This window comes from Notothenia rossii (genome assembly GCF_949606895.1).
Source record: "Notothenia rossii genome assembly, chromosome: 4".
NCBI lineage: Eukaryota > Metazoa > Chordata > Actinopteri > Perciformes > Nototheniidae > Notothenia > Notothenia rossii.
In genome coordinates this window covers 45,924,234-45,945,561 of record NC_136902.1, presented here as the reverse complement: position 1 = coordinate 45,945,561, position 21,328 = coordinate 45,924,234, and the positions used below count along the sequence as shown (strand labels likewise).

The 21,328-nt window shown below is 40.5% G+C and overlaps 2 protein-coding genes across 6 annotated transcripts in view; one reads left to right on the top strand and one right to left on the bottom strand.

Moving 5' to 3' along the window:
- Positions 1-21,328, top strand: part of LOC307037901 (general transcription factor II-I repeat domain-containing protein 2A-like) — a 120,889-nt gene that overhangs the window by 55,849 nt on the left and 43,712 nt on the right. Inside the window, exons 1-3 of one of the 4 annotated variants that reach the window (XM_079679108.1) lie at positions 7,970-8,312; positions 8,709-8,783; positions 8,866-8,919. The exons of 2 other annotated variants lie outside the window; for them this stretch is intronic. In XM_079679108.1, the coding sequence (XP_079535234.1) occupies positions 8,217-8,312; positions 8,709-8,783; positions 8,866-8,919 (225 nt within the window). In that variant the 5' untranslated portion in view covers positions 7,970-8,216. Of the gene's footprint in view, positions 1-2,102; positions 2,210-7,969; positions 8,313-8,708; positions 8,784-8,865; positions 8,920-21,328 lie in introns of those variants that run through there. One more of the 4 variants, XM_079679105.1, reaches the window with a different exon arrangement.
- LOC307037903 (uncharacterized protein) lies at positions 241-7,773 on the bottom strand. 2 transcript variants are annotated; one of them, XM_079679111.1, is made up of 7 exons: positions 7,551-7,773; positions 5,830-6,024; positions 3,235-3,397; positions 2,055-2,414; positions 1,726-1,793; positions 1,181-1,224; positions 241-301 (listed from the first exon to the last, which is right to left on the bottom strand). In XM_079679111.1, exons 1-7 carry the CDS (start codon positions 7,626-7,628, stop codon positions 250-252), a joined length of 960 nt encoding a protein of 319 aa, XP_079535237.1. In that variant the 5' UTR covers positions 7,629-7,773; the 3' UTR covers positions 241-249. The 2 variants fall into 2 exon arrangements, with proteins under 2 accessions (XP_079535237.1, XP_079535238.1); XM_079679112.1 differs by having other exon boundaries at positions 2,055-2,411.

Here is a 21,328-nt window from a genome sequence, read left to right as displayed (position 1 = left end):
ATCCCATCACAGCCCTGCCGATGTGATATAATGTATAGGACCTTTTTCCTCATGGGTGTCATTCACAACAGACGAATCATGACAGTTTTAGAGAATGAGTTTGTATGGATACACTTAAAACATATTTGTATTTGTCTTGGCTTCAGCTCACTGATAACATAAGAACACAAATAGGCACAACACTTACATAGATGTTTTTTTTATATGTATTTTATTACTCCAAAGTAGAAAAAAAAAAGTCAGCCATATTTAACTGGAAAAGTTTTCCTTTGGCTCCCAGGGATTTTTCCACTTCGCCCCACTGTAAAACAGAAACAGTCAATCAATCAATCAATGTTTATTTATATAGCCCAATATCACAAATGTTACATTTGTCTCAGTGGACTTCACAGTTTGTACAGAATATCAGTATGACAATACTGATACAGCAAAAAGTATTACTTTTTGGAATATGTAGTTCTACAGTATGTTGACAATGCTATTTCCAATGAGAAGATATACTAAGTCACTCAAAAATATCATGATGAAAGTGCAGTATAATGTATATATTTATATATAACACGTACATCATATATAATACAAGGTACATTTTTTATTTCAAAGTCAATGTTTCATTTGACCAATTCTTTGAATTTGCTGTCTTATCAATGCCCAAACATACAGCACTAAACTTAGACAACTGCCTGCAAGACTGCACACAGAAATAATACTACTTATTACTACTAACTATACTTATAGTATAATTGTTAAGAACAAATGTAACAAGTCAGTAATTACAAAAGAGATCAAATAACATCCAGCCTCACATATCAATCATTTAACCTTTAGTGATATTGATCAATGATAAACTCTATTGTATATTTTAATTTCTATTTCAATGTAGGCTACTTCCCTGCTTATGTGTTACAATCAGACACCGTTTCTAGGGCGCGATGTCTGAATGACGAAGGGCAGAGAACTTGGATGTCTTACTTTATGGCGCAAACGTCTGATAGAGCCATTGATGACATGGCTCCCCACCCCCATGTGATCAACTAAATTCAATTTACTGCTGAGGAACCCAAAATGTTTAAGTTAGTGATTTCAGGGTTGATGAAGTTGGTTGGTAAGACTACTTTGTGGCCCCTGTTCTGCCAGACCCATCAGCTACACTGAAGGAAACTTCAGATTAGATACATACCATCCAGAGCAAGACTGCCACTGCACCAACACCTCGGTATGGCCCTGAGTAAAGAAACACAGATTTTAGGTAAACTTCATTTTTTTCAAATGTCATACATGTAAATACAAAAAGTCCAGTGAAATCAAATGATAATTTGAAATAATAGTAGGTACGATTAACTCAAACATATGAAGGACTGTAACATAGTCAATAGCATTTTCCCCATCAGTTTAATATTTTGGAATACTATTATTATTTAAAAAAATATTTGTACTGCCAAGAATAGGAATTCACCTACAAAGGATTACAAGAAAAAATGTAATATACAAATAAATGGCTGGACATGATGCATTAATGCGACATGAAGCATTACACAAGTACCTCAACCTTAAATTAATAATAAATTATTGTTACTGTAATTTCAATATTTACATTAGCAGTCATGCTTAAGACTGAAACACTCCTTTTAAACAAAGTATACAAAAATCCAATAAGATAAGACTTGGTTCCACGGAAACATTATTGTCATTGTTTATTTATTTAAAAATATTTTCTAAACAAACCTCCCTGATTCGTTCCCTCAGTAGTTTTTTGTAGGGGAAAGTGTCTGACCCTTGATGAATGGGACATTCTGCAAGGAATTAAAAGATGGTAATAAGTTGAAGTTCAGCAATAACCTCCTAAACATTGCCTAACATCACATTGTGCTCAATTAAACTGTTCAAAATGGCACTGAGACTTTTGATACTGCAAAGTCTTAAACAAAACAAAAGGTGGTGTATTCTAATTGTACCGATGATTGTTTTCTCTCTCTTTAACTAATTCAATGTGCAAAATCAAACACAGTTTCAGTCGATGTAAATAAGATAATTACTAATTAACCCGCACATACCATTAATTGCCACTTTATTCCTCGTTGGTCTTCTTTTCTGTAAGGAAGACACTGAGGAGAGAGCAGGAGTCAGCCCGGAGGAGAGAGCAGGAGTCAGCCCGGAGGAGAGAGCAGGAGTCAGGCCGGAGGAGAGAGCAGGAGTCAGGCCGGAGGAGAGAGCAGGAGTCAGCCCGGAGGAGAGAGCAGGAGTCAGCCCGGAGGAGAGAGCAGGAGTCAGGCCGGAGGACAAAGGAGTGAGGAAGAGAGTGAACTCAGTGTCAGTCTCGGTGGTAAGAGGTACAGACAAGTCTGATCCTGGGTCTGCGGCCATTTCTGCCTGTGTGGTACAAGGGCCCTCAGGTTCAACTGCCAAAGTCACTACTGAGAAGAAAAAAAAAGTAGACGCATGGTGAATAAATGACCAAGTATAATCCGCCATATACATTTATAATCTGAGTAATTACAGCTAAAAATGAAACAGCGGAACATCAGTGATTCTGTGTTACAATGGCGTTTGTTAGCAACCAGGAAATGACACCAGTAAGGACAAACAGATGAGAATGCTGCGTGGGGTCTGGGTGCCGTGTTGGCGGGACGTTGGGGGGCTCGCTGCTCCGCCCTTTGAGGCTCGAGGAGCAGACAGTGTGAGCTGGATTACTGGTGTTGTTTCCTGGTTGCTGCGTGGGGTCTGCGAGACAGCGAGGAACTCAGCCTGAGCGCACACACACACACACACACTCACATCCAGGCTGTGAGTGTGAGTGCGTGTGTGCGTGAGGAGATCCACGGAGCCTCGGCTGAGAAAAGATAAGGCTGAGTGAGTGTGTGTGAGCCGGTACGTCACTATGTCCGTTACGTCACTATACTCAGGAAGAATTTTTTGGGAAAAAGAGCAGCATAGACAGGTATTTTCTGTGTTAGAGTTTTACTCGCTACAGGGTGTACTTTGAGGGTTTGTGACTCTGCAGACCGTTTACATGCAGGAAAAGCTTCATAACACACAAGGGGACGGGTAATAACCAGAAAAGCATGACATGGGCCCTTTAACTGACAAAACAAGACATAACGACATATTTTTACTACTTGGTAAACAGTGATTCACATTTTTTTACATTTAAAACCAGATAACTGAGCAACTAATTTACAAAAAATGTTAACAGATACATTGCTGAAATATAGCATGCAGATTTGTATACTTTACCATTAATAAGGCTTTCGTAAATCCTCTTTATGGTAACAAGTGCATTGTTACCATCTTCTGTCTCGATTTGCCATGGACAGATGCAATCGGCCGCAAAACCATTTGTGCCTCTCTTGGCAAGAAGGAGGATGGGACGCCGATCTAACATTTTCCATTTGTGGAGCTGGAACACAATGGACACAAAAAAACAAGAAATATTATGTACACAACAGCTCTAAACATCATCACACACCTAAAGCCATTATAACTCCATTTATTTTGCATAAGTGAAAAATGCACTGATGTGATACGTGTGCACATTGAGGAAGGCACCCCACAATTAACCAGGTGTGATTTTAGACCCCTTTTAGGGGAGCCCCTAAAAAAGAACTGTAAAAAAAAAAGAAGTTTATCGAGCTCGGGTTCACTTTGAGTTTTTTTTACATGGGCATAGTTCTTTTTATATGGGTTAGGGATGCCAGCGATTATTCTATTTTTCGAATATTCTTTATAGTCTCCATAATCGAAAATTATTTTTAAAATTCGATTTTATTTATATATATTTTTATTATTATTTATGTTTTTCTTTTTTTTCCTGGCTTAGTTTCAATTCGGCGGCGAATAATCGATTAATATTCGCCAGGGCTGTCCGATTTTGATCATGGTCAGTTTCTGGCATCCCTAATATGGGTCCATTTAACTCTCACATTCAGATATCTGAATAAGCTACATTTAGCTTTGAAACATGTCAGCAAGCTATAACCTATATAATTTCAGGTTCAAAGTTCCGCATTAACAGCACTTCAGATGTAAAGCTGGTGTTACAGGGGAATTTTGAAATGACTGTTCGAACACGGCTCAAAGTCAGAGACTCTGGTAAGCTTAATGAAAGTGCTTTTAAGGGCCTCTTTATTAATACTAACTCTTTCCAGGTCTTGATTGTCTTTCAAGCACTATATTAATATGGGCTGGTTTTGATTCTGTGACATTCTTGGTTTTACCATTTATTCAAAAATGTATATGATATTTCATTTATTTTACTTTTGGAAACCATAGTCACATAATTATGTGTTTTCCATACTATGAAGTTCCAAAATAAAATATAAAACACCAAAATGCAGGTTTTTTTGTAAGATATAATTAGAAAAACATGTACATTGAAGCTCTGATTCTAGGAATTACCACTGGCCTGAACTATGTTACTTCTGGTTAAGAAATAATGTTTTACTAAAACTGGGTGCTTGCAAGTACAAACACTATCTAACATCAGTTCGAAAAAATGTGTTATGCCTTTACAGATTTAAATACAACGGTGACAACAATTTTGCTTAACACATTACATGAAGTGCATTAGGCATGGGCGGTATAATTTTTTTCATACCGTCATACCTTGCTGACATCATACCGTGGTATACGGTATATGACGGTATCAGTCCCAATTTAAGGGGTAATTTCTCCCCCCCAAATTGTTTTTACTCACTATATCAACAGCCCCACCAAAAATATTTTCCACCAGCCGCCACTGACGGTATGACTTGGGTCGACTTGAGTGAGGTGGCGTTCTGCGGCAAATAGATGTTTCGAACGGTATATTATATGTTCGGTGTAAAATGCAGCCCGAGCCGGTAGACGCTCGCAAAGTGCCGCGACGTGCGCGCAAGTGCAAAACAAGGGCTGCATACATGACACATTGTGCAAATGGCACATTTTGAGATCGGATACAGGACGCGTTTGTAGATGTCCGACGTTGTTTCCATAGTGAGCTAAGTTAACAATATATCATCATACATAAACATTTTCCGGGAGTAAATACTTGACTTATTGAATAAAGTTTGCTATATTCACTAACTAGTTTGGCAATATTATTCCGTGCATGTGTTAAAAACCTTATTTCCATTTGATTCATTGGATTACTCGCGTGAATGTTTAGCACGTAAATGCTTTCGTTTTTAAAACCGTCCGACCTCGACTACAAAACCATCAACCAGTTGCATAGGATTAAAAAATGTCAACACTCACTCACCCCGTCTTAAACATTCCCAAAGAAGTGCCTCTGTCTTTCGTTGTGCTGGATGAAGTCACTGGCGACGAGTAAACCCAAAATAGTCCCAAACAGGCGCAGAGGCAGTTTTCTTTTTTACTAGTTGTCCGAGTTCGGGGCCGGCAAATGCTGCCGCCATCTTGCTCAGCTCAGCTCTGTGCTGAGCTCTGAGAGCGGGAAAGACGGACTGCCCTCCCCTGCCCTCTGCTGGCGCGTGCTGTGCATTACAATCAATGTCGTCCCTGTCAAAACTCCGTGTCAGTGTAATAGAATGAAACGCATCTGTGATTTGGCGCACAGTCTGTGACGTCACGGTATTGAAAATCATACCGACGGTATTTCGAAATACCCTGGTATACCGTAATACCGCCCAAGCCTAAAGTGCAGTAATCGTGCACTAGTCTGTACTTCTCACATAAACTTAATTAAGAAATTAGGATTATTTTTAAAAAGTAAATGAGGGTGACTGTTGGAAAGTATAAATCAATTAAGTAATTTGTATAAAAAGATTAAGATCAGGGATTATTTACACACTTTTTTATGATAACTGACATCTGCAAGAGAAAAAAGCTTACCAGTAAATGTGTCGAGTCATACACTTTGTTGACACTGTGGTTTTTCTTTTGCGTGGCCTTCCACTCCTGTGCAACCTTTTCTTTTTGCTTGGAGAGTTTCTCTTTGTAGGGTTGGATGGCACCACATTGTTTGCATTTTTTACTTGCTACTCCTATGCTTTCCCTGCATGTCTGGCACACTTTTTGAGTAGGCATCTGTAACAGAAACACAGATAATGTCAGGGAATACCAAAAATAAGAATACTATACTACAAATGTTTACAGGATTCATGTATTTTATTATATCGTGAAAAATCTTGTTAAAACAATGAACTCATGTTTTTTTTATCTTTTAGATAGGATGAACAAAAATCACAAGAGTAAGGAAAACAATGTTATACAGAGTCAGTCACATGTTTAAAGTGACTGTTATGGACAACCCTAATCTGTCAATATCTGGTTGATCCAAAAGTTGATGCTCCATCATCACAGAAAATAATACTAAAATCATCATTACCAGGGGTGTATTGCTAATTCTATAAGTTCTGCATGTGTGCACGCGCAGTTGTGGCTCGTTTTGAAGCTTATGTAACTACTGTCAATTAACACTCCAGCCAGAATCAGCAAAGAATGGTCATTTATTAAGTCTGCATTATTGAATAAATGTGTGATTCTTACAGTAAATGCTGCACACAGCTGCGTGATAGTTAAGTGATCAGTGAAGGACCTTTATAAACTAACTCCCTCCTGCGGAGGTACAAAGGTTACTATATAAAACGTGTGCACATTTATTTAGTATCCTATCCATGTGAATATGTTTTAAGTGGGGGTGGACCTCATGTCCTCTAGGGGGGTCCGGAGGCCCCCGGGAAGTTAAATGCATCCATCTTGTGCACTTTGAGGGCAAAATTAACTAAATCTATGGATACATCTGTCAACACCCATATGAAACTTAACTGTATACATTTCAATAATAAAAAAAAAAGATAAGAATAATACTTTTTTTTTAAATGTATCTTTGTGCATATTTAACTATTTACTGTTTTTTTTTTTTATGCATTTGTTGTATGTCCAATAGTATGAATTGTAATGATTTCATCGATGTTTTAGATTCATTCATTTTTTTGTAGGGTGCTGTGTGACGTTGAACCTGCGACCTGCAACCTGTGACCTATGAACCTGTATTTGTATGCTACCAAAGGAACTATTGAACCTAAGAACTTGAATTTCCGACTCCTATTGTGGAACATTACAATAATATAAAAGTGTGCCTTGGAAATATGTATTTCCATATATGGTGATCAAACTGTTTCAGACCCACTGAGATAACTTAGACTAAAGTTAACTGTGTAAACATTACATTAGGTACATTAGCCTCTTAGCCTATCCGTTATCATAGCTAGCTAGCACCAGATGCTAACAACCATCCCCGTTTTAGGTGCCGGAGCGGTGTTCCGGCAGTATTACACCCCTGGTCACTCTTCACTTAATAGATAAATAGTATTTAATATAGTTATAAAGAATGTGACGTGTGATAACATTTGGATCAACCGCATGAACCGATGGATCACATAACTTCCATGCTCACGTTAACGTTAGCTGATTCTACTTTTGGCTAATTTAGCTTTGCTATCATTATTCCTAGGTAAACATAGTAATCTTTGTCACTATACTAGACGACAAAATAAAACAACATAATACATATCCCAAAATGAATATATTTTTGATATCTGACTACTCACGTTTATTAGCTTGTCTGGGAAATAAATGGATGTTGTCAGTGATGCAGTAACGAGTCCAAAACCCCGGTGAGTTAGCATTTTACCACTTCCGGTTCCCTCGCCTCAGAACCAATGAGATTTCTCCATAGGATTTGGGAAAATAGCTTGAAATAAGGTCTGTGGTCGACACAAATTTAAGAGACGGATCACGTTTTGTTCTACGACAGACAGCCGTGATTTTTGAAGAGTGTACGTGTCTGAAAAACGATGGTTGTTAACAGAAGTTGTCGAGGACGTTGTACGTCATTACGCCGCCTCCCGTTGATTTAAAACGTGTTGATTGAAAACGCTGCTCTGGGTCGTATTAATGGGTCGGAAAACAAGGAAAACAATCGACCTATTTGGTCGTATTAGTTGGAGGACTTGTTGCAATTTGTAGGCATGACCTCGTAGTTGTACTCCTCCACAAAATAAGCAAGGGCATACATTTTATTTTTGTCGAGGCTGACTCGTCTCTACCTGACCGGAGTTATAATATATTTTTGTCTTTGATCATTTGATGAAGAGATAACGGTTGTTTTCAGATGTTCCCGCGACCCGCCCTAATCTCCCTCTGATTGGCTAGTACGGTACTGTAAGAGCAATCACCCGTGCACTGAGTGCGCTCATAATTTCCATATTGACAGCATGCCTGCACCGCGAGTGATACGAGGACCATATAAAAAATGGATTCAGTCCGAGGGTCGTCTGCCACGACAGACAGAGTTCAACAGAAGAGCAAATGTACAGTAATATATTTTATTATGAGTATATTTATTTGACTCATACTGTGTAGCAAGATAATTGTTAGCTAGCTAGTAGTGTTTTGTTTCTTTCCTAGGTATAATTAATCTTCAGGTTCCCAGTATTCAGATGATACCACTTATATGTGGCTTATACTGCTGACTTTTTACCTACCCCTGAACCCTAAGTAATTGATGTCCTTGCTTGCTTTTTTAGATTTTAGTTTTTCATAAAATTGGTATTAAATCTAATTCTGAGTGGCATTAAAAAAGGCTTGAATCTATAATGCTTAAAGCAGTAGCAAGCCTGATATTTTCATTATCCCTGGCCTAGGATCCCTGTTATCTATTTCACCCATTCAAGTTTGCATCCCTGTGCTTGTCTGTTTCCCTAAAGGACCCCATGCAACACCCAAGGCAATGTCACTCCACTGAAGCAATGGATTCTAACCAGGACAATGGCACTGAGATGGTGAGTTGTCCGTATGTGATCATAAAGACATGCAATGTCTCAGGCACAAGCGTCTTGTTCTTAAAACTGTACTCTGTCATAGGCATCCATGATGAACCAAGTGACAACTTCTTATCCAGATAACGGCAATGAGACGGTAAGTTCTATGTGAAGTGTAGACTTTTGGAAGCAGTTTGTGCTCTTCATAAATAGTAAGTATACATGAAATGTATGGAAGAGGACACATGAGGGACACAATATATGGGGGGGAAGTCCTCACAAAAATAATCTCCTGAGCACAGCGACCACACTTCAGAGGTTCCGCCCACTGATCTCCGACCTTGTCAGTCAGGTATTGAACATTAGAGTTAGATAATATAAAACACAGAATTTGTGTGATTATACAAAATGAAATGAAATACACCCCACTGCATATTTCCAACTGTTACACGTGTGTAATAATGCAATCCGTAAATTAATTCCATAACAACAAGTGTAAAGCTTAAAGAGCAACTTCCAGGTTAAAGACACCTGTGAATAAATGTGTAGGAAAATGATGAATACACTAGATTTAAAAAAAAAATATACAGAAATATACACTACAGTGACATCTGGCGTCGTTTTTGTAAGAAATTTTCACTTCCGCATAAAAAAGCCTCAGCACGTGACCTCCCGCGTGTGACGTAACACGGGGGACACAAGGGGGAGAGCGGCCGGTGTAACGTATTAATAAACATGGATCCCAATGCTAGTTTCGACACAGAAGACACAGAAGAAGTTGAACATGAATATTCGAATGCATATGACGGACCACAACCTTATAATTATGAGCCTGCTAGGCATCCAAGAGACCAGGAGCAGCCAAGGATTAGAGGAAATAACGGCCATCGGAGATAAATTGAGCTGTGGTGTGTGGAGAACCAGTGGAGAACTGGGCAGCTATCTTGGTGAGTGACCGGCGTTAGCTACAGAATGTTAGCTAATGTTAGAAATTAAAATCAATGTTTTAATGGGGAAATGTAGTTTAAACATGCTGTCAGTTTTAATGCTCTTTTATACTGAAAAACCAGAAATTCTTGTGCACAAGCAGTTAAGCTTTTATTCTGAAAATCCTTCATCTCCGGTTAGCATTTAGCATGTGGCTAATATACGATTTCCTGAAGAGGTGAATTTAGTAGCGAAATGATATGGAGTGGTGCAAACCGAAGCCTACTGATTTAACACTACAACTATAGATGTCGAGATACTATCATGCTGAATATTAAATGAAGGTACAGTTTATTTGAATACATTGTTTACAGACGAGAGTAGCATGTGACAACATCCGGAATGACCGGAAACCAAACGAGCCGAGAAGTATTGTTTAGAGTATTGATTACAGCGTTTAGAATGTGTTAAATGAAAAGTGATGAAAGAGAATATGAGGAGAAACGGCGTGTTAAGCATATATTGAATGTGAAAAGAACCTATCCTCTGTTTAAATGCAATAACGGACATTGGAGACGAGGTGAGCCGGCTGGCGGGGAGGAGCCAGCAGAGGATATATATAGCAGCGCCGGGGGAGAGATCCGCTGTCTTTCTTGCTCAGGAGAACCGGACCACAGCTGTTTGTCTGACGGAACAATATTCTGTCTGTAACACTACCGCGCCTTTTTTAATTAAAGTATCCCATTTGAATCTTTTCAGAGACTCCATTTAGTCTCATTTTAAAGCTTCTCTCCTGGACGCGAGAATAAAGAACATATTTAACAATTGGCGAGCTAGCCCAGGATCTCGCAAAACCGGGAGAGACTACAGCAGGCTGCTTGCTGGACCCGCTGGCATCCGTTCAGCACACAGAGAGCTCAAATCAACTAGGTATGGAGAAACCTGTTATATCGAATTCTTCAATAGTTAATGTAGGACAATGTTAGTTCTGTGTGTTTGACGGCGGCCAGCGGATCCTGAAAATAGCTGTGCAATTTAAGTTAAAACAAGCCTAAATTGATAAATATTGGTAGCCTACCACGTGGCGTTGCTTTGTTACAGGCAGGGTGAGTTCAATTTCTTTTTTTCTATTTAACCCTGCATGCTATTCGTTTGTCTGTTAGTACATGTCGGCTAGAGGCCAATCACTATATGTGTCTTTTTTGGCGTTTTACGTTTTACGTGAATGGTTTTAGGCCATTAAGCAGTCGGGACTGCTTGAGGGAAAGACACAGCCAAAGTTTGAAGCTAAGGTTATTGGAGTGAGTGTTTTGTGTAACAACAGCGTGAGGCTGTTTTAAAAAAGTCCTATTTCAAGGAAAAGGCCTGAGCAGTTTGAAGCTCTCAGTGGTTACACCATTCTGTTTTTCAAGACATTGCGTTGTGGATTACGGCAGGAAGTGCGACATTCGTGCGTTAGATAGACGATATTCTTCTAATTGTGTTTGCTTAGCGTCCTATTTGTCCCATAAATAGCGTGTTTAAACAGAAGAAATGACCATACTGGCTCTTAAAGTCAAAACATTTACGTACATGGGTAGAGGGCTATGACGTAAGGGTATGAGGCCCATTTATCATTGTAAACTAAATGGAAATGTTATTTTAAACTACAGTGTTGTGTGTTGAATTTACTAGACAAAATATCACCTCACCAATTTCAACTCCAGGTGTTTTCTCAAATCCCTTTGTTCTTCAGGTCAAAGGTTGGAAAACCAGTTGCCATTTTGTCTTGACCTCATGTTCACGGTGAGCCACGGCAGTCACCATTTCATGAAATGCTAATTGAAGTACTCTGTTTGCTTTAACACACTGAGGCTGGGCATTCCATCTTCTAAAGAACATCATACTTCTTGTTAGAGTTAGAACTATTGGAAGTACTTCTGCTGGCAAATGTGTATTGGCGGTTTTGTGAATATTCTTCTTTGCAAATGTGTATTGGCGGTTATGTGTTGTGTTGTTTAACCATAGTGTAAATTCCTATTTTAAAGATATTTTTGAGGAAACTACGTTTCTCCTTTTAGTACAGCGGTTAAGCCCTCAAATCAAGGGAAATTGTGCACTTTTTGAAAGAAACATGAAACTTCTACCATAGTTAGTTTATATCATGAGGTTTATTTTTAGATGTGGAGGGAAGTCAGATTTGACCTCTGAGGCCCGGGAGAGGTCAAATCGGGGATGGCCACCAATAATATTCAAAACTGACTCACTTTGGAACCGAACACTGTAGAAAAACACTTAAGGTGTCATTTCCCACAAATGTTAGGGTGCCCATTCTGTTGGTGATACATTTGAGACCAATATAATTCAAGAAAATGCATTTATGTTAAAGTCAAGGTAAAAATATATCAAAATATTTATTTTTTATGTACCCAAGAACATTCTTCAATTGATTTCTTTGTAGTCTCAGAATTATTTAGTTATAAGTTATTATTTCATGGGGTGTGTGGATATTTGTATGCATTCTCAGCACAGATTTATCAGCAGTTGACCCCCCTAGACCATTTCCACAGACTACCTGCAATACCACCGCGGACCACTGGTTGAAAACCCCCTGCTCTAAAGCTTCAGTAGCCTACTTATTCGAGGGGTTGTTGCTAGACAACATGGTGAGAAGTATTCAGAAATGCCACTTCTGACACTTCGGACATTTCTAACAGGTAAAAAGATTGACTATGAACAAACAATATTATTAAAAACAATATTAATATTAATATATGCCTTTGAATGCGAATGTATTGAATTTGACTGTAGCCAGGAAGGAGTTTTCCTTGCTAGCTAGCAAGGAAAACTCCTAGCTAGCTAGCTAGCTAGCTAGCTAGCTAGCTAGCGTGATCAAAATAATTATCCTAGCTTAAGTAGAAGACAGTCTGGAACATTTCTGTTTGAGCTGAGTAGTTTAATGATTGAACAGAGTATTTTCTAGAGATGTCAACTTGGTTATTATGTCAAATTTGGGCAACATTTTACCTGTCATAACAGTAACAAAACACAGTCACGGACATGTCACGAACATGTCATAAACATTATGTCAATGTCATATATATATGACACATATATGTCATATCATTGTCATTAAGTGTCATTTGGTTTAACCTAACCCTACAAAAACCGAATGACACAATGACAACAGTGTTTAATACAATGTTAAATTGTTATCTTTTCAGATTCCCACGTCTTGCTGGAATTTTAACCCTCACCATGTCAAAGCGTCACAGCTTGATGGTCCCTACCCAGCCCTCGTTATCCAAGCAATCCAAGCCACCCCCCAGCACTAACTGGGACATTTGTGTCCTCTGTCAAGTCAAAACAGATGAACCTTTACAGTGTCCTCTCAGAAACAAATATAAACAGTCTGTTGGTAGTGGCTATGTATCCCTCACAGAAGACCTTCTCCGGTTCCATACCCTTCAGCATATGCCAATGGACCTCAACCTGGAGCGATTAGATGATGGAGATGGCATAGAATCCACTTTGAAGAGACACAAGGCAGAGTGGCACAAGAGATGTCGGCTAAAATTCAACAAAAAAGCATATGATGAGCTAAGTCGGGGGAAATTAACTACAGCACAACAACAAAGTACCTCATCTGTACACACGCGATCTGCCCACAGCCATTCACAGTCCACAGAACATACTTGCTTCTTTTGCAATGAGCCTGCTGCAGGTTCCTCAGGTTTGCATAATGCATCAACCTACAACATTGACAGAAATGTGAGGAAGTGTGCCCTTGAGCTTGAGGACACTGCTCTGTTGGCCAAGCTCGCAGAGGGTGACATGATTGCCATTGAGGCCAAGTACCATCATCGCTGTCTGTCTTCATTGTACAACAAAGCCAGGCAGGCTGCATCTAAACACAATGATGGAGATGATACTTGCCTACATGGCATAGCCTTTGCACAGTTAGTGGCATATCTGGAAGACAAGAACAGTGATGAGAACACTTCCCCTGTCTTGAAATTGACTGACATCGCTCAGTTGTACAAGACCAGGCTGGAACAACTTGGTCTGACTGTAGATAAACGGATTCACACCACCAGACTGAAAGAACGACTGCTTTCTGAGCTTCCACATCTGAGGGCACATTCACAAGGAAGAGACACACTTCTGAGTTTTGAGAATGACATTGGACCAGCTCTCATGATAGCCTGTCAAACTGACAGTGATGCCATGCACTTAATGCGAGCAGCACAAGTAGTGCGCAAAGAAATCTTTGGTTCGTCTTTCTCTTTTGACGGATCATTCCAAGAAAACTGCCAGCAGAGGGCTGTGCCACCATCTCTCTTGGCTCTCGTCAACATGGTACTTGATGGTACAAACATTAAGCATCAGACCACCACAAAACCTGCCCTAACAATCTCCCAATTGATGGTCTTTAACAGTAAGAAGCAGGCACGGAACATGGATTCACCAAGCTCAGCACGTACAAGGCACACCCGAGAAACTCCACTCCCTCTATATCTGTCCCTCAAGATCCATGCAGTTACACGAAGTAGGGGGTTAGTTGACACACTGTTCAACCTGGGATTGTGTGTTTCCTATGACAGGCTGCTGCAAGTCACATCAAACATTGCCAATGGTGTCTGCCAGCAATTTAGGATGGAAGATGTTGTGTGCCCACCAAAGTTGCGTAATGGACTGTTCACAACAGGAGCTGTGGACAATATAGACCATAACCCAAGTTCTGCAACAGCCAAAGATTCCTTCCACGGCACTGGAATCTCACTAATGCAGCATCCATCACACACACAAAGCGGAACTGATCGTGGTGTACTAGTGATTAGTCAAGATGGCTCTTCCACCAAGTCAGTGAAACCTCTGCCAACATCATACACAGTCGTGCCACCAGCTTCCCTCCACAAAAAGGAATTTAGTGTGCCACCTGTACAAGGTCCTGTGAGACCCTCCACCCTCCTAGTTTCTACAGCCGCCACAGAGGATGAATATGCATGGCTCAGAAAAGTCAAGACAGCTGTTGAAACGTCAGCCATTGATGGCATGATATCGTGGTCTGCCTACCATGCCTGTGTTCACCATGCCGTCATCCCTCCTGCAGCAATCAATGCATTATTACCTCTCTTTCTTGACAATGCACATTCAGTAGCAATGATTCGGCACTCTATGGAAATCGTAAAAAGAGCAATTCAACATGTGAACCCTGGTCAGATTCCTGTCATTGCTGCTGACCAACCACTGTATGCTCTCGCTAAACAAGTACAGTGGACCTGGCCAGACACTTATGGAGAAGATCACTTTGTGATCATGTTTGGTGGTCTACACATCGAAATGGCTATGTTGAAGTTGCTGGGAGACTGGCTAGACGACAGTGGCTGGACCAATGCTCTGGTCCAGGCTGATATTGCAAGTTCTGGAACAGCAAATTCCTTCATACATGCCAAACATGTCACCAAGACCCGCCATGCACACCAGGTCACAGCTGCAAGCCTCTATACACTACTGCAATGAGCATACAATGAAAATTGCATATCTGATGATACAGATGCCATGCCACCTGACAGTCTATCTTTTGAGGAGTGGTGCATACAACAAGCAAAGGCTAGTGTTCACTTTGACTACTGGCATAAGACCCTGTCATTGCATCTTCTCGTTTTGCGGTACATGAGGTCCATTCGTGAAGGCAACTTCCAGCTGTACGTGGAATCCCTAACACAGATCATGCCCTGGATGTTCGCCCTGGATCACACACACTACAGCAGATGGCTTCCCGTACACATCCGTGATATGATGACTCTTGCGGACAGACACCCAGATGTCCTGGCAGAATTCAAGTCTGGACATTTCGTGGTGCACAAAACCAGCAACCAGTTCTCTGCCATGGCACTTGACCAGTGCCATGAACAGAACAATGCCATGGTCAAAGGTTCTGGTGGGGCTATCGGACTGACTGGCAATCCAGAAGCACTCAGACGCTGGATGGTAGCAGGACCAGAAATCGCCAGGATCACTAAAGAGTTTGAAGAACAGGCAACACACCAACAGCATGGACCCAGTGACTCTAGACACCATGACCAGCAACCTGGAGTGTAAGCCACATTCCTGAAGGAGGTTAAGGCACTTGTCACGGTGCTGGAAGAGATGGGGAATCCATTTCTAGAACACAGCCAAGATCTTTTAGTCATTGACACAAGAGACATCGTTGATACCCAAGTTGCTGATACTGTAAGAAGGATTTATACCATTGGTGAGGAGCAGTACACCGAGTTTGTGACCCAAAGGCTGGAAAGGTGTACAACACCTATTACACACCCTCTTCCAAAAAAAAAGTTGCCACTATTCAGCAGACCACCTGTGAAGGTCAAATCAAAAGAGAAAGCACAATTCGCTGCACTGAAGAGTGACTGTGGTCTTTTTTCAAGGCTGTACATCTCATGTCAAACACGAGATGGAGACATCAACCACTTCTTTTCCCACGAAAACCAGGCAGCACCTCCAGCTCTGTCAAGTGGAGGAAAACTTCGGTTCGGGGTTAAAGCAGATCTGCTTCGCTGCCTGGAGTCAAATCTGCTTGAAATCAAGAGTGTTCCTACTAAGACTGATGCAGTAATTCTAGATGGTGCAGCTGTGGTTCAAATGCTGAATCCAAAGTTATCAAGAACATTTCAAGAGTATGGAGAAACAGTGTTCATACCATACATCTCTGCTCAACTAGAGGTAAGCATCCGTGTTGACCTTGTCTGGGATGTATACCTATCTGCCAGCCTGAAAGCTTCAACAAGACAGAAGAGGGGAAATGGCAAGAGGAAAAGGGTGGCTCCCCTTACTGTGATGCCCAAGAACTGGAAAGACTTCCTTCGATGTGATGAAAACAAAACAGAGTTATTTTCCTTCCTGGCCCGAGAAGCCGTAAGTCTGCCAGTAGCACAGGGCAAGGAACTGTATGCAACAGATGGAACTGGAGTCCTCTGCTCTCCTGCCGATTCATGTGTGACCTGCCTTGCCCCATGTTCACAAGAAGAGGCAGACACCCGGCTACTTCTGCATGTGGCAGACGCTGTGCATAAAGGTTGTAAGAAGGTGACCATACGTACCGTTGATACAGATGTGGTGGTGTTGGCAGTGGCTTGTTTTAGCAAAATAGCTCCCGATGAACTGTGGGTTTCCTTTGGTGTTGGGTCGAGTTTCCGGTTTATCGCTATTCATGAAATGGTTGCCACAATGACTCCTATCCAATGCCTGACTCTCCCTGTCTTTCACGCTTTCACTGGATGTGACACCGTGTCTGCATTTGCTGGCCGTGGAAAGAAGATTGCCTGGGAGAGATGGAAGTCTTTCCCAGAGGTCAGTGATGCTTTCCAGGAACTCCTGTGCATGCCAAGTGAGGTCAGTGAAGATTCCATGTTACTGCTGGAAAGATTTGTGGTGCTCATGTATGACCGAACGAGTGAGTGCATGGAAGTGAATGATGCCAGGAAACAGCTTTTCTCCCAGAAGTCCAGGAGTTTAGAAAACATCCCTCCAACCCAGGCTGCCCTCAAACAGCACATCAAGCGTACTTGCTTTCAGGCTAACGTTTGGAACCAGTCACTGGTCCTGGACCCAGAGATGCCAGAGCCATCTGATTGGGGCTGGACAAAAGAAACCACTGGGTGGCAGCCACTCTGGACAACTCTCCCTGAAGCAGCAAAGTCTTGCCATGAGCTGATCCGCTGTAACTGTCAGAAAGGGTGCACTGGACGGTGCTCATGTGTCAAAGCTGCACTTAAGTGTACAGATCTCTGCTTTTGTTCTGGGGACTGTTAAGATTTTTGATCACTACCAATATGTGATCCTGACATGAAAGGACTGTGGTGTTGTTAACCACTTCTCCGTCCCTTGATGATGATTAAAAAGTTAAATAATAAATCAGTTAAAAAATTACTTATTATTTCAATGACTGTTGTTATTGGCATTGTTATTATTGTTATTGACATCATTATTAACCTTATCATTACTGTTATTATTTTGAAAATAAACTACCTTTTTGCATCGTTCACCACCCTATGTTTGCATTATTTGACCTCCACATTGATCTAAATGCATTTTCTTGAATTCTATTGGTCTCAAAGGTATCACCAACAGAATGGGCACCCTAAAATGTGTCGGAAATGACACCTTAAGTGTTTTTCTACAGTGTTTGGTTCCAAAGTGAGGCATTTTTGAGTATTATTGGCGGCCATCTTGGATTTGACCTCTCCCGGGCCTCAGAGGTCAAATCTGACTTCCCTCCACATCTGAAAATAAACCTCATGGTATAAACTAACTATGGTAGAAGTTTCATGTTTCTTTCAAAAAGTGCACAATTTCATGGTTATCCGCTCTACTATTTGTCAAAAACGAGTCAGTTTTGAAACAGCTATTCCCTAGTGGATTAAGCTGGAATTTAAAATAGCGCACTCTGGTGGTAGTACAGAATTATTACCCAAATAGCGGAAACACCATAACATTGTGAATATTCTTCTTTGCAAATGTGTTTTGGCGGTTATGTGTTGTGTTGTTTAACCATAGTGTAAATTCCTATTTTAAAGATATTTTTGAGGAAACTACGTTTCTCCTTTGTCAAAAACGAGTCAGTTTTGAAACAGCTATTCCCTAGTGGATTAAGCTGGAATTTAAAATAGCGCACTCTGGTGGTAGTACAGAATTATTACCCAAATAGCGGAAACACCATAACATTGTGATTTTGAACCAAATTCATATTTCAAAGTCAAAACCATACACGGTACAACTTTATTTTAACATTTCATATTTTAATTTTGCATATTTTTTATATATTAATTAACTTTATTAATATTTTACCTTAAACTTAAAAAAAAAAAAAAAAAAAATCTATAAAAATAATAAAACTTTGAGCAAAAAAAAAAAAAATGTAAAGTTCGGACGAACAGCAACGAAGGTGCTAGTCAGAAGATTAGTGCTTCATCTTTGATAGGTTAATACATAATTAGAGAACATGTCACCAAAACAAACTAAGTTGAGACTAGACGCAGGGCCAGGCTCAACTGCAGATATCAAGGAAAGGGTAAAAATCAGATCAGATGCCATAACAGCTCCAAATCTTAGACAAAAAACATGGAACCACATGGAGAAACTGTTGGAACAATGGCAAACAAGAGGACTGTATCCAGCTGATGATCAACCAGCACACATTGGAGAAATATTATTTTATCATATGTTAGTTCAGCAGTGTCAACCAATCCTCTAATCCTAGAATTATTGAGACGCATTAGCGACACCAGGGGTATTGTTTTTCGCAGCAACGATGATGCATAATACCATGACAAAAGCCATTATTGAAACAAGTAAACTTTTAGAAGTGCTAATTGCTGATTTTTTGTTATAGTGAATATGCATTTATACCATCAGAAAACCATAAATCATACGATATTTTTGTACCCCTTGTGGGTACACGGAGAAGTTATATTTCTTTAATGCAACGTTATGGGTTTTACATGTCCTGTTCAGAATACGGTAATCATTGCAATATTAATTGAGCATTTTATGCTCAAAGGAGGGAGTGTCATGATTATACAGAGATGTTGATTTCAGTGACGTTGTAGTTAATAAATAATAACATGTAGTCAACAAGAGGTATGCCGAAGCTCGGGCCTTCTCCAAGGAGGGAGTGGTCCAGTTTTAGATATTAGACAAATAGAAGTGGATGAATATGTCAGAACTCTGAGTAATATTATGCAAGTTTTGTCTACACAGCAGGCTAGGAAAACTACAGAGATACCAGACGAGACACCAGAAGAGACTCCTGTTCGGCCAGGTGATTGGGTGAGGGTGAAAGTTCACAAAAGACAGTGGGCTGATCCCCGGTGGACGGAAGCGTGAAAGGTTGTAACAAACTTCACACGCGCTCCGGTTTAAAGGTAAAGAAAAAGGAGCAAATTGACACCACCTCACACATTGTCACCCTTCACTGGCAACTTCCAGAACATTATTGGGAGTTAGGACTGATTTGGCAGAGCTGGAACAAAACAATAAATAGAAATAAGATAAAGATAGAAACAGCTCAAAAGACAAATTGTCTATAGATTTTTATAGATTGTACATTAATGTGAATACCTATTTTTTGTTTTACATCTGTAAAAAGAGTCCAATTTGTTATGTTATTTTTGTACTCATTATTTAAATTCTGTAACAGACACAACCAGGTTTAAAATAGAGATGATGACAAGAACAAAGCCAAACCAATTGTGGGGTCCCCTAGGGATAAGAGTCGGAATAGCATTGTTGATTGTGCTCATTACACTTGGCACCTTTCTGGTTGGAAGGGGAGTACAATATTATGTAAGACATGGATCCATTAGTTCACTCATAGAATGCCCACATCACTAACAAGACTCCAGCTGTGTTTCAGAGACTTTCACTTATCCCCAGAGCCAAAAGATCAGCTGAGCAACAAGAGGAGGAGTTAGAAATACTCGGTCCCAAACAAGAGGCGGTTATAATCAAGATGATTCACCCCCTTATATGCAGTTCTTGTATCAAATGATGAGATGGGTTTAAGTGATTGGGATATGTAAGTGATGGGGATTTACAGATTAGGGGAATCTCTAAATACACTGGATCCATGTTTTAGTCTGTACCAGAAACACCCCCTGTTAAGCTATGAACAACCGACCGGTGACCTGAGCACAATTATTGAAAATGATTGTTAGACACAGGCTACTAACCCACAAGTACAGCTTTGTACGTACAAACTCTATGAACAAGATTCCCCAGCAGATAGTGGCGACATTGCAGATATGTCCAGTCACCAAAGTTACTACGGTTCTAAATAACAGTGAGATTTAAAGTGATGGAGAAAATATGGAGACGTTCTTTTATAGTGTGTGAAATATGTGGTGCTTGAAACATGTAGGTATTTAAATTTATAGAAGAAAATGGTTTCCTGAAAGAGTTAATTGGAATAAACATGTTACAGTGGGTGAAGGCAATGTTTAGGGATATGGTAAAATTATTAGTAGACATGAATTGTGTTTAGATGGCATTTAACAACTAAGATGGATAGTAAGATTAGGAAAATAGAGTGGAAAAGGTTGGATTTATTTTACCTCAGTGTGTTAGAATGTAACTATACGTAATGCCTCCCGAGATCTCTCTCTCTCTCTATCTATCCGCCTGTCAGAACGCTACGACCCCATCGTCCAAGCAGACAAAAGACCTCACCACGGAAGACTCCTCCTCCTCCATAGAACAGACAGAGAACCAGAGCTGAACCAACAACTCCAACGCTGCATCCAGAACTATCTCCACCTGAGGCACCAAGAACCAAAACCAGGTGACATAAAAAGGCACACTCTCATCGGTCCCCCACAGGACATGAAGTTCCAAGCTGAGCCACAAGATTTGGGCACAAGAGCAGAGTGTGGGACATGAGAGCGGAATACGCCCTCCATGCAACAAAGTAGAGACTGTAAAGGAGGAGATGAAAAGCAAAGCAGATGGGACACTGAAGAGAGTTACAGCGGAAGGATCCAAGAGCAGATGGACTGAGGAGAAGGTGGACGGAGGAGAGGAAAGAACGGAGGAGTTGGCATGGTCCGGCAGAATGTGAGGGGGTCGTGGCTTGACAACCAGAGGGGGAGAGAAGGAAA